This window comes from Amblyomma americanum, chromosome 11 (assembly GCF_052857255.1).
Source record: "Amblyomma americanum isolate KBUSLIRL-KWMA chromosome 11, ASM5285725v1, whole genome shotgun sequence".
Classification (NCBI taxonomy): domain Eukaryota; kingdom Metazoa; phylum Arthropoda; class Arachnida; order Ixodida; family Ixodidae; genus Amblyomma; species Amblyomma americanum.
This window is the reverse complement of record NC_135507.1, coordinates 36,878,255-36,892,033: the sequence shown is the minus strand read 5'-3', so window position 1 is coordinate 36,892,033 and position 13,779 is coordinate 36,878,255. Positions and strand designations below refer to the sequence as shown.

General features: G+C 45.3%; 1 protein-coding gene across 1 annotated transcript in view; it reads right to left on the bottom strand.

Moving 5' to 3' along the window:
• The window catches only part of LOC144109555 (pyrokinin-1 receptor-like), a 316,180-nt gene that overhangs the window by 32,896 nt on the left and 269,505 nt on the right, over window positions 1-13,779 (bottom strand). The window contains exon 5 of the mRNA XM_077642380.1: window positions 5,344-5,370. Coding sequence (XP_077498506.1) covers window positions 5,344-5,370 — 27 coding nt within the window. The remainder of the gene's footprint in view (window positions 1-5,343; window positions 5,371-13,779) is intronic.

Sequence of the window (13,779 nt, the reverse complement as noted above, 5' to 3'; positions counted from 1 at the left end):
GCTCATTCGCCAAAGCTGCCTTTGCACCATAAAAATTCATCGTAATCATCATCATTATGCGGTCCAACCTGCCATCCTGTGCTCGAAAACAAAACTACGGGCTTAATTTAAAAAAAACCAGCCCAGCTTTTCAAGGAACTAACAGTTATGTTTGGTTCTTAGCGGCAGTTCCGCTATTACACAGCGCGTTACTGAAAGATAGCCTTCCGTATTGGCTAACGAATTTCTGTATAGCCTTCATAGCGCTGCAGATTTCAAGTGTCCAACGCGTGGTTCAACTTAAACATCTAACGGAGACGCTTTCCTTTTCAGCGCTTGGTTTCTGTTAACTACAGCAAAAATAAAGCAGACTGCTTTCGCTTGTAAACTAACAGCCTGCCGTCAACACCGCTCTTTGGCTTGTCGGGGAACAAGGGAAAAATCGCAGGGGAAACCACGTTAAGGAGCTTGTAAGAGTGGGAATATGTTTTAAACGCCTTACTTGGAAATGCTGGCCTGCGTTCACTTTTTTTATGCGTTCGGCAGTTTCCACTTCTTTGTCTCAAAGGACCATTTAAAGCGAGTTTAGAATGTGCACTGGAGATTCAACCCGCCCCTCAAGGTTGAAAAAAACAAACAAAGCAAGTGAACTTTTCCGTGTTAGCCGGACGAAAGAAGGGCTTAGGGATCTGTCGAAAAGCGTTTCTGTCTTATTGTCCTTTCTTTATAGATGTGTTCTGCCTTTTCTCAGTTCCTTAAGATGTCATTGCAGCCTAACAGCTGTGCCGACTTTAATGGAAAGTGTTTTTATTTATTTTTAGTCTAGAACTCTCCAGAGGGTCACAAACGAGGCAGTGATGTTTTGTTACAACGACTTCTTTAATCGCATTACTGGGATACCACGACTAGCTGCAAGGTTTTGTCTTTCACGGAAGAAGAGAATTCGGCAGGCAAAGCCAGAAATGAAATTAGACATAGGCAGTAGCATTAGTGCTATAACCTGAAGGGACCACTTCCGGATGTGCAGCATTCTTTATTGCTTTTTTCAGTTTCCTGCTACCCTCCTTTTTCCTTCATTTTTTATCCCCTTTCCCCCCGTGCTGGGGAGCAGGGCCGGTTATTCTTCCGCTTAACCTCCCCGCCTTTCCTCCTCCTCCTCCTCTTGGTCTCACTGCGTGAGAATTTGGATTCTCCCCCCCCCCCCCCCAAAAAAAAAGGGACAATAAAGTATAGAAAAACACTTGATTCTCTATATATACAGGATTAGAGTGTACACAGGCGATCAAGTGGACTACAGTCTTTTCAAGACCGTAATCCTGCAGCGGGTCACTAAAATGCTGCTTTAATCTGTCGTGTCGTCAACAAATAAAAAGAAGCCTGATGCTTGCTTGCACTTATAGTTTTTTTTTTACAGAGCCTTTTTGGTCAAGCGTGCAGGTTAGCCCACGCAACTTGGTGCCATAATTAGATTTAAAAGCAGCTTAACTTGCGATAAGAGCGAGAAGCCTTCCGGGTATTGCGCAAGCGTACATTTGGTGTCGTTGCGACTATGGCAGTTTCTGGACGCTTGGGCTAGTCTTGGCCAATCACTTAAGACAAACGATACGATTACTTAGACATCAGCCAAATTCAATAAGCGAACATACGGTTTCATAAGCCGCTGAGAACCGCGATAGCTCAACATGTAGTATAACGAAAACTACTGCCAGTAGCACTAATCAAACAGTGAAAGTGCGGTAATGGTATCCAAGTACAATAGCCAAATTTTATATTAACATAATTAATAAACACAACCACCGAACCATACAACAGCCAGGAGAATAACTGAACATGACATTCAAATGGCATTATAAGCAGGCTGCCAGCCAATCTCAATACCCCCTGAAAAAATGCGATCACTGAGGCGTGTGCCAGCCAAGACCGCCGCTGAATATAGTAACCGAGGCGACAGCCAATCGCAGTAATGCAACAATATGGTCGGCCAGGGACGAACTAATCACAGGCGTAAAATGCTGTGATGACCAAAACACCAGCCAAAAGCAATGACTAAATGCGAATGCTGTGAACGTTTTATAAGTGAATAAATAAACACAGTAATAAAGAAATCGATCATTGAAGCGGTTGAATAACAAGAAAAGTCCTGCGAAAGCCAGTGACAATTTGCAGGCAATGCGATGCTCGAGCAGTGTACGAATCACGACAACCTTACGACATAAGCGCCAATAATCGTGCAAATCGCGAACTGTTCTCGCGTAAAAATGGCTTCTAGCTTTTGCATCACCGCACCGTCTCCCTGAGACTGTAGTTCCCCTCAGGCTTTAAATTCGTTTCTGCTATTGAACGTAAAAAAGCGTGGCTGCCACGACAAATCTCTCAGAGTCTCTGAAAATAGTCACTAATCCAATTTACAAATGTCGTTTCTCTCCGTTTATTTGTACAGGGGTACGCGTGCGAGCGTTACTTTAACGGGATAGAATTGTATTTTTGTGTGTGGATCCCCCCCTGCGCGCGAAAGTAAATCAAGTTAGACAACGGACGCTTAACTGACAGTTAAGTTACACTTCTAGATACGTTGTTTCCTATTTGCACAAAGTGACTGGAATTGTTAATAGACGCTTTGTTCACTATCAAGTCATTAACATAAAATTTAAATTAGTAGCTGGTGTTGCAAAAACAATTAACGATAATAAATTAGTTTCAATGAGCCTTTATATTGCACTGATAGAGTAATCTAGACGCTCTTGATTAAATCTATGGAATGTGATGAAATCCCGCTGGGCTGGTTTTAAGCGTGAATTTCTTTTAGTTCCCATTCTTAGCACACTCAGGCGAACATTGTACGGGAACCGTGGTGAATCAAACGTCAAAAGTGAGGTCTAGCATTGAACCTATCCAAATCATTCGCTAATTTTCACACCTAATGGTATCCAGCAGATAAAGCTACCATATCGCAGCTGCGTGAGGGATTTGAACCAGTTCCGTTGCAAACAGACCAATTTCGTTTCCGGGTGCCTTAGAACAGTTGGCCATCGCCGCTGCCTCCAGCGCGTCGTGTTTAAAATCGTAGTATTATATTGTTTCTAGCAGATGGGAAGGGCTGTTTCTCGTATTAGTTCCAACATATCCTGCATGCATTTACAACAGTCTTAAGTTTTGAAGCAACATCGGCAACTGCGTAAACACCTTCTTACTTTATCATAAAAATATATTTCATGCACTTTCGTCCTAGTCTCATCACTCGAAATTTTCTGTCCCTTAGTTCTTATTTGGCAGCGTCCTTGGAAAATCTTATAACTGCGTGGTATATCTTAACTGATTTTTTAAAAAAAGGCGCTACTGAGCTCCCAAGAGTGAGATGGGGGAATGGATTTTTTTATTATTTTGCAGAAAGCTGCATTTACAGCCAAGCAAGCATGCAAAGGAATTACATTGACCAGCGTGGTAGAAAAGATCGCATGCTTGGACGCATCCTTCCTTTTTTTTTACAATTGTGTTTTAGGAGCACCTGTGAGGAAAGCTGCCCGTGCAGAACACACTCAAACCATAAGAAAATTCTTGAAGTTGGGATAAAAATTGCTATTCTGCGCATCTCCACTGGTTGTGTGTGCAGATGAATTGCTCCAGGTTACTACAAAAATGACAGTCTCAACTTATTCCGTAAATTGTGAAGTTCTGCCACAGCTAGCTTAAATGTTTAGAAATTTTTTTTAGATCTCTGCAGCTACCATCTTTTTTTTAACGTGTCCTTGATCGCCCGATGAATAAGAATTCTTCCGCGCCTTTTATATATATATATATATATATATATATATATATATATATATATATATATATATATATATATATATATATATATATATATATATATATATATATATATATATATATATATATATATATATATATATATATATATATATATACCTACCATCCATATTTAGACACACTATTTGCGGCTTGGGCATGATACAGGAAACACATGCCTCGAGCTGTGCTGTGTATCAAGTATGAAGCATAATCAGTGCTGAGAGCCGGTGCTGCTGTCCCGGAGTTTCCCGCATTACTTAGCATTGCGTAAATGTTCTGAATTTTCGCCTAACTATTCTGTGGGCAAAGACCTGCAGGTGGTATTGGAAAGTGACCCGAGGGTGAATTTCTTTTGTTCAACCCGCAGCATAGCCGCCGCGTTGGCTGAGTGGTTATGGCGCTCGGCTGCTGGCCCGAAAGACGCGGGTTCGATCCCGGCCGTGGCGGTCGAATTTCGATTGAAGTGAAATTCTAGAGGCCCGTGTATTGTACGATGTGAGTGCGCGTTAAAGAACCCCAGGTGGTCGAAATTTCCGGAGCCCTCCACTACGGCGTCCCTCATAGCCTGAGTCGCTTTGGGACGTTAAACCCCCATAAACCATAAACCAACCGTGCCGCATGGCGTCGTGTCGCAACCCACGACGACGAAGATTGCACCAGATGCGAGGCAAGGCCTACGTGCTTGTGTGGTCACGATTTTCACCTCACTCACCATAGCTTCCACGGTGCAAGAGTGTGCTCCCCTAGTTTTGGTAGAGCAGTCGAACAGAACTTTAGTAGGTTTTGGTGCATGCGTCCCATTTGCAGCTAACCGCGAAAAATGCAATAAAGCCTCGTGTGCCTGTCTTGCGAAACCGTCATGTGCAGGAATAAGGATAACTATTCGCGAAAAGTGTTCAGCATAATTTAAAGACAACGCAGCGAAAGAGATAAGTTAGACGTAGTTTTTAGAGAACGGTAGCCGGCAGAGTCGGTGAGGGAATAAACACGTGTTAATGACATCTTAATCGAAATCAAGAGGAAGAAATGGCCTTCGGCAGGGCATGTAATGCGACGACTAGATAACCCCTGGTCCTTAGGGATAACGGAGTGGATTCCAAGAGAAGGAAATCGTAGCAGGAAGTGGCAGAAGGTTAGGTGGGTGGATGATATCAAGAGGTTTGCAGCCATAGGGTGGCCGCAGCTGGCAAAGGACAGGTTAATTGGATAGACATGGATGAGGTATTTGCCCTGCAGTGGGTGTAGCCAGGGTTCTAGATAATGTCAAGACGGCGCGAAAACACGAACACAACATTACAGGCGCCATTTTGTGGCGCCTGCCCTGTTGTGTTCGTGTGCCTCTTTTGTCCTTGTTTTTTCGCGCCGTCCTGAGATCATCTAGAAGCTATGCACCAACTAGCCCAAACCAAAGCACTTCTTGTAGCCAGGCTGTTGTTGATGATTCGCGAAGTGAAGTTTTCATGTTCTTGCTAATTCTCCAATGTAAAATGTTGATAGAGTTGGTGACGGTATTCCCTAACTACATCTCGACGAACAGTACATAGAAGAAAGGAGCACGCAGGTTCACAACCCAGCGCTTGCTCGCTAGTCAAATCTTTATTGGCTGACCAGCCGGAATATGTAGCCAACTAGCGGTCAGAAATAGAAAGCAATGCGCACAAGTCATGCGGTATAGACAAGAAGCATTAAAGTGCAACAGGCACGTGTCGCCGTTCGCAATCAAAGTAACATTTTTCTTGTGTGCATTGTGTTCATTGCTTTCCATATCAGGCCACCATTTAACTACATATTCCGGCTGGTCAACCAATAAAGATTTAGATTGTGAGTCAACGCCATGTTGTATCCCTGCGTGTTCATTTCTTCACCGTCTCATTCGTCGCGCTGTTGGTATGCGATACTGCTAATTCCAATATGCGTGGATTCTATTGCGGGTACAGCTTTGCCTGAAGAGCACTGATTTCATGCTCAAGGCAATTAAGATACGGAGAACCCAATGCACGCAGTTTCATCACTTTGCGAGGAATTTTCTGCTCACTATTTTCTCGCTGCATCAGGACGATAAGCGTAGAGGGGACATCAGTGTAGCTTGCGAAAATCGGTGTCGCGATCAGAGCGGGCGCCTCCTATCTCCACGGCATCGCTGTTTCTCAACCGTCTACCGAGCTTGTCCTTTGTATCATACTGCTGAGTTGAGAAACACCATGCGCTCTTCATTCCTTTCTTGCCAACAACAAACAGATCTCGTTTCGCTTCATTCTTGCTCCTAGCACCCGATGTCGGCTCGGCGCAATCAGATACATCGGTAGCGACCCTGATTTAGAAACCGTAATGGGCAGGTCACGTTGCTGGTTGGGCCTCGAGTCCTCGCAATCGCCTCGTATTTGTGTAGGTTTTATACGCAGTCTCCAGCTGCTTCGCTGTGACTATTTTTCACGATTTCCGCCCATCGCCTTCCTCCTATCTCCTTTACGAACGCAAAACGAGATTTCTTCTTTATATATTTCCACCTCCTGCCGTAATCAGTAGCGCTTCTGTTTAAAAAGCCGTTGTTCACCGATGTTGAAGGAATACAATAAGGGAGTAATTACTCAATGGCATCCACCCAAGCGCAGCCATACGGCTACAGAGGAAAGCTAGCTTATAAAGCGTTCTCAGAAGCTTCGCAGTAAAAGAAAAATTCGTCCTGGTCCGGGACGAATTTTATTCTTCAAATGCGAAGTTTCTGAACAAGCTGTATAGCTTTCTTTTGCAGGCGTATTGCTACGCTTGGGTGGATGCCATTGTGTAATTACTCCCTTATCACAAATCTACTCCACCTTCGTTCGGGGACTCCCCTAAACAATTGACCAGAAAGAATTGACAGGTGCATAGTAGAGGCTGAGTAAATAGGCTGCGCTGGAACAAGGCTGTACAGTGTTTTTTTTTCTTTTGTCCTCTTTTTCGTCATCTTCATGAGTTCACTCTGTTCCTCAGAGTTAGCATTCTATAATCTTCTTTTAGCATTACTCCGACGTTTGTATTGTTAGAAATTAAGCTGCGTATGCGCACCTCAACCGTGCTGCGTCCAGTAAAGTGTTTCTTGTTCCTGTTAGATTTTCTCTTCTGAGATATGCAGAGGCCGATTGCACTATATGGCTGCAATGCCACCGATAGGCTTATGGTTTATGGGGAGTTGGGGGGGTTTGACGTCCCAATGCGACTCCATGGCTTAAACAGCGCCAATAGCATCGAAGGCATCAATCACACCAATGGCACCAGTGCCCTTGTGAGGATTACTTATTTGCGTAAATAAAAACAAAATACGACGAGAAGAATGGGGGGAGTATTTTCCAGTCAATTGTGAGACCTCTTTTTTGGGTGCATTTATCGTGGTGCGGGATCGCCAATTGAGAATCGCAAAACATCAGCGTGTTGTTCTGGGACATTGGTGCAATCAGCTTTTAACCCACTTCTAAATTGTGTTGGCAAAACATACATAGTCTAGAGAGCAGCCTTAGTGCATGCAATGAAGAAAGCCAAGCAGTCGCAACTGAAGGAAAGACATCAGTGCTGAGAACTTATTTACCTCGCAAAGCGTTTACTAAAATTAGAATAAATTAAATTTTTTCCTGGTGTCGCCTTTGGGAGGCGTGTTAAGTACGCAACATTACGCCATTCGCTGCTTGTAGCATATGTACCCAGGTTGTTTAAGCGGTACTAACATGCGCTCGCGCAGTAGACCCAAAACCAGAAATAAATCTTCAAAACTGCAACGCAAATCTTTACAACAAAAATGTATCGTCTCTCGTTTACGCAGCAACGCATCTTACCATACTACGCGAAAGTGTTAAGGAAGATAACTTCGTTTTCAACCCAAAAAGAGATAGCTGAAAAATTGTGGCCATTTAGTCTCTTGACAGCGTAATAGAGAGGATGGCCAAAAATTTTATAGAAACGGAAGAGTAGACTTAGTTCCCATTTTTTTCTCAGCAAGTATCGCCTAATTCTTGCCTAATTGAGTCACAATTCATTTCTTTTTATTTAAATTTTCGCAAGCTCTATATTTGCAACTTCTTTCATTCTGAAGTGCATTGATGCGGGCCCTCCAGGAGTGCTCCTAAAAAAAGGTAGCTTTCTTTTCACCGCCACATTAAGAAGTAATCATTTTGAAACGCGACGAATCACAGGAGACGCCTTGGCCGAAGGTTCCTCCTACAAGAGCCTCGTTCAGAGGCCCGGTTTAAAGACTGGCGCTGGACGACGACCGGTTGGAAGCGACGGCAAACTAATTTAAGCGATATCTCTCCTGCTTCTTTTCTCTCGGATGGGCCACCAGCCAATCAAGGTCCATTTGCATCTGAGAGGAAATTGTTTGCCGCCTTCGCGGTGCTCCGGTCCCCACGCCTGCGTTACCAAACGAAGGCACTACGCCAGCTTTGTAATGATAATGTGCGTTTAATTAATGAACTACATGGCCGCATTATTCGCCCGAGTGAGCGCAGCAGCTCGTGATTAATGGCTAATCCAGGCCGGATTCTTTATGCACGTGTCCGCCAGTTTTCCTTCGAGACTTTTAGCGCCGTGTTCGAGCACTACCCGAGGACCTTCTTGGTATAGACTGGTTTTAACTGGTGCATAACAAGGACCTTTCTCCCCAGGGTCTTTGAGCGTGCTTAAACCTCCGCTTTCCACGTGGTCGTCTTACATGGGCCATTCGTGATGTGGTCCTACAGACAGTGCAGCTATTTTCGTATAACCTTTGACGTTAGATATAGAAAGTGCGAACCTCCTTTCTGCATCCCACTTAAAATGGCCTTCAACAAAACTTCTTTTATGGCCTGGCAGTGTACTATCTTCTTTCTTCAGCTCTAAGATTTGCACGCAGTACACACTATTTCAGCATGTTCCTGCTCTTAGTTTTTTTCACGCTAGGGCGCATATTACCAGGGGCTCAGAAGACTGCGTACTATCAGCGTCAAATAAAATTCCAACAGCGGAGCGCGTGACAAAAGGTCTAGTTTAATACGCCTCTCTGTCGCCGTGACAGATAGGCGTGTTCATCCCGTTTGCGACAGTTTTGCTTCTGTTTTATTGGACTTTCATTTTCTCGGTTTGCCACTGCAGCACCACATTCCCGCTTTCCACCGATCACAACTTGCTCAGGGCGGTTTAGCTTGCGGCACCAGCGGTGGCCCCGGGAGAGGGGGGGCGGGGAGCGAGCGCTCTTATCTCACTCGCCTGCAGCGCTTTGATTTCGCTTCCATCATCTTCGTTTTATCAGCCTCTGGCTGCGATGCGAGCTGTGGAAGAGACCAATAGGGTTGCGGTCGGTGCCCGACGAGACAGTTCCCGGATCACGTGTTTCAAGTAGTGAGCACAACTTCATCGCCACCAGGAGAGTTTAAATTCCCCGCAATCGAACATTCACGCGTCACTGTGCGCCCTAAAAAGAGAGCACTAGTTGTTTCTCTTTGCCGTCACGGTGTGCAACAGCGCTTTGGCAATGCAACAATGCGAACAGGCCATCCACTGTCTACTATTCCTGGAATTTTCCAGGTATTCTGTGATGAGGGAAGGCTCAGAAACTTGTTCCGTGGGCACAGACAGCGGGTTATCGGCATCGATCAGGACCTAATTATTGTATCCGCTGCAGCAGACGCACCCAGCATTACGGCTCGCTATTTAAAGGACATTTTTCAGCTGCGTGCCAGCACGTCAACCATTAGACGTCGTCTGCACGAGATTGCTCTGCGAAGCCTTGTACCGTCCCAAAACCCAGCGATGGCAGACGCAGAAACCAAATAGAAACGCAAGGCTTGTGTTTGCTCGAGACCATGCATCGTGGACTACGGACAAGTGGGACTGCGTGATGTTCTTTACCGAGTCAACGTTTTTCACTCACTGGGACCAGCGTCAATGAATCTGGAGAGCCGACAACACCAGGTGTGCCTTTCCTGCCGTATATGCATGTTGACCGCCCATATTTGAGGTAAGACTGCTCCAATGCCATAGCCATCTCACTGAGTACAAGAGGCATTTGTTATTTTCTTACTGCACGCAACCAGTCGACCTGCTTTATTTCTTCCCAGCGCAGCCAGACGCTGCTAACACGCCTATGACTGAAGCTAAATCAAAGTCCTGCACTCCAGGGAGCTAAGAGCACTCGCTTCACCTATGCGGTCCACAGCCTTGCCCGCCAGCGATATAGTATACCGTGCTGCGCATGTTGGGATCGGTGGAAATAATACAGGGGGAGCTTCAGCGGCAAAGCGAGAAACCGAACATCAAGGAAAGCACAAGCAAAGCTATCGCAAACCGGATGAGCGCGCCTATCTCTGATGAGGACAGGCAGACGGCGTAAAATGAATCGTTAGCTACGCGCTCCGCTGTTCACATTTCATTTGACGCTGATAGTACATAAGGCTTAATGCTAAGCAAGGGAGATAAGGCGTTGAGGTCTTCATCGTTCAACCGCAGACTTTCTGTCCCCTTATACCTTTCGCCTCCGGCCTGCCTCTTCTTTCCGTACGCTCTAGCGCGTGTCGCCGTTTCATGACACGACATTTTTCACCGAAAGCGGCCGCTCCCTTCACCTTGTACTTATATGAAAGATGTGGAAGTATTTCTTCTTTCAACCTCTTGTTTCTTGAATTACCTTGCTTTCTGGAAAGCCAGGAGCCTCGGCGAGGACGAATTATGATCTTAGAGGCGCGGATACGGGACAAAGTTCATTTATTTTCTCCCTATCTCCATCATCCTCCATTACGACTCAGACGTCTTTCGAGTCTGGCCCGCTGAAAAAGGTTGCCTGTTTTATTACACTTTTCCGAAATTAGCTGTCAAGCTACAATCCCCTGTTGCCAAGGCCGAAGCCCTGTATTTGCCTTTCTGCCACCCCGAATTCTGCACCGCTCAGAAGCTCTCGTGGAATGGCTGTTATAAGCACAGACCTGCATCTTCGATACCAGGGTCACCTGGTGGAATGTCTTTTTTGTGTTTTCTGTTCGAATCTGTGAGCGTATGTTAGGTCCTTTTCAATGCGTGCTGATGATGACGACAATGGTGGCTTATAATTGTGCAAGGATAACTTTTGCCGAAGAGCGCCACGGCACAAAGCAGTCTTATCTACAAAAGGTGATGTCGGAGACCAGTTTTTCAGGCACTTTACCTAAGAAAATCCAAACACCTTGCTAAGGGAAGACTTCTTCCCACTGTGTAACCGGTGAGTATCGGATTGCAATGGGTATTGAACCTCCCATACCTCGTATTCGAACCGGATGCTCAAACAGCTGGAGAAGGAATGTAGAAAGAGAGATAGAGCCGCTCACTCCTGTACACCTCCGCCGTTCATTTTGCGAAGTCTCAGGTTAAGAGCGCACATCGTTACATCCGAGTAATGTCACTTCATCTGCCATGTTCACCCAACAAGTACTCCCCGTTGCTATTTCCGTTTAGAATGTGAAGGGCATCACGTTGTGTTCATGAAGTTCAAGTCATGAATCGATTGTATTTGAGACTGAAGGGCGTACGGCAATATATTTTATAAAGTCTTCAAGAACATGCGCTCTCTTCCGTTTATGTATTAATGAGGAATCGTTACGCAGAGTTCGACTAACTTAGTACACCAACACATCTCAAGTAATGCGCTTTGAAAACACAGATTGAATTTCTTCTCCAAAATACTGCTTAATGAATTTCCGAAATAAATGTGTGCTGACGTAATGATATTAATATTCATGCTGTGAATCGAAAAAATGACAGCAGTAGTGGTGCCTGCAGTTATTGTTATTCTGTCCAGTTTATAAAGACTATAAATATCTCCTCTTTTCGGCCTCTTCCTGCTTCGAAAAGTGTAACGTCAGCAATATGTTTTCCAGGTCGATCCTTCTGTCTTCCCTCCACCATTACATCTGTCTCTACTTCCTGAAGAAGATCTCCAAGAAGATTTGCCGTTTATGCCGACTCGCCAGATGTCATAAACTGAGCCTAGGGAGCTACGAAATGGTTTTCCTATCTCAAGAAATCTGCCCAAGCTCTTTAGTATCCCGGGCACCCAAAGAGCAGTTTGCAATCGGGGCCAGTCAGGACATCTAGGGCGGAAAAGAGGCAGCCTGTACGTATGAGGCGAGACTGTCGGACGGAGCTTACTTCAAATAAATAAAGATGGCGCGCCAACCGGAAAAGTGACCGGGTCTTCGCTTCAGCGACAGCGAGTCGCGTAGGACACGGTTCAAACCAGGTCAACGACCCCCACTGCGAGCGAGAAAGAGGGCGAGATCACTGAGACAAAGATAGGACACCGTGAATCCAGTCTTCTCATTTCCGGGCGCCCGCATACAAAAGCCATCATCTCACGGCGATAACGGTGGCAGCGGCCGACTCTAGCCGAAGCCGGAGCCGGATCTGAAGCCAAAGCCGAAGACGAATCTTGTTTCACTACGCCGCAGAACTTCACTGAGAGGGTAGACGGGAAGGGAAACAAAACCCAGGGAGTGAAGTCGACAAAGTAAAAATTAAAACTAAAGTAAAGAGGAATAATAAAGTGAACATGAAAAAGCGCGAGTGGCCGTGCTCCGGCGAGCAAGTTATTGTGGCGCGCGAGTAGTCTGCCGAAGGATTTTCAGAGGTATTAGGGAAGGCTTATCTTTCACGCCTAGCCGCATTTACGTGCTCCGTGAGGCAGCACAGCAAAGCATGTTTGAGAGCTGCCTTTATTTTTTCATTCTTTCTTCTCTCTTTTTCTTGCCCTCCTTTTTTCCTCGCTACAAAAACCTGTTTCACCTCGTTGGGCCTTTTTTCTGAAGGGCGGAGCTCTGCCTTTTCCTCTAACCTATGGAACGTGAAGTTCATTTTAGTTTGTTCGCGATGGTAAGCCGAGGACAAAAAGTAGTGCGTTAAGTCGCCGTTCTCGCTCGCTTGGTGACGCTGTCTTCGCGTTCTTTTTATACGTCGCTAACAACACATGTCTGTCACGATGTGCATAAAAGAGTAGGGTGCAGTAGATTGCATAAAACCTTTTTACTTGCCCTTGTGTTCACTGTTTCACCTTTGATGTTGCTTTGATCGGCCTTTTGTGTGGGGCATCATGAAGGCTTCGCGTTGCGTTAACCCTCGTTATAGTAAAGGGTACGTTAGGAGTTTTTCGGGGTGGTTGCTGAGAGCTGTTTTAGTCAGTTACAAGGCCCCGTTCGATAACGCCATGACGCAGAGAAATTGAAGTAGTTGCGCAAGTGTCTTTGAGCGCATACAGTAACTCAAGGTCTTGCCCTTTATGGAAAAGCGTGAAGATAGTTTCAAGTTGCTCCTTTCTGTTACAATATTTCTTCAGCGCTTTTGTCTTAACAACGAGCGTGATTTAACATTTCCATCGTGCACACGTGCGCAAAAAGAGCAAATATTTTGAGGTAAATGAATTCATTGAAAAAAACGCTTAATAATACGTTGAAGTCAAAGGAAATTTCCTCGACTAGAAATGAACAAGATTTTTGGCTCTTTGGGTTTCACCAGCGCCGTGAATTCTTTTCGTTAACCTCAAAAGAAGCTTGGTGGGCGCCGTAGCCTTGTTCGCCCATTTAAGTGTAAAAATGTTACGTGAAACTGCAACTGGCTGCAAAGAGCGAAGTGTGTATTGTTGCTTTGGTTTCAGTTTTCATTTCTTTCTTTATCAATTTTCACTTCAAATCTATAACAGCTCTATGAAATTAGCAGCTCGCACCGCAGTGGTGGCCAAGTGGTTGAGCATCCGCCTTGCATGCGGGAGGTGCAGGGTTCGATCCCCAGTGCCGCTTGCTACCCACCGTTGATACAATGGAAACAAGCTTTCTCCTGATCTGGTGCTTGCCTTCTTAAGAGTGAAATTCATGGGAAATGGGTCTTTGACTCCACCTTGAGAAATGGAAAGTATCTTGTGCCATGGCGCTCTTTGGCCGTAGTGCCCTTGCGCCAGAAAAATCTATCATCATCATCAAATTAACAGCTCAAGCCAATAAAACATCACTTACAGCAGGTGCAAGC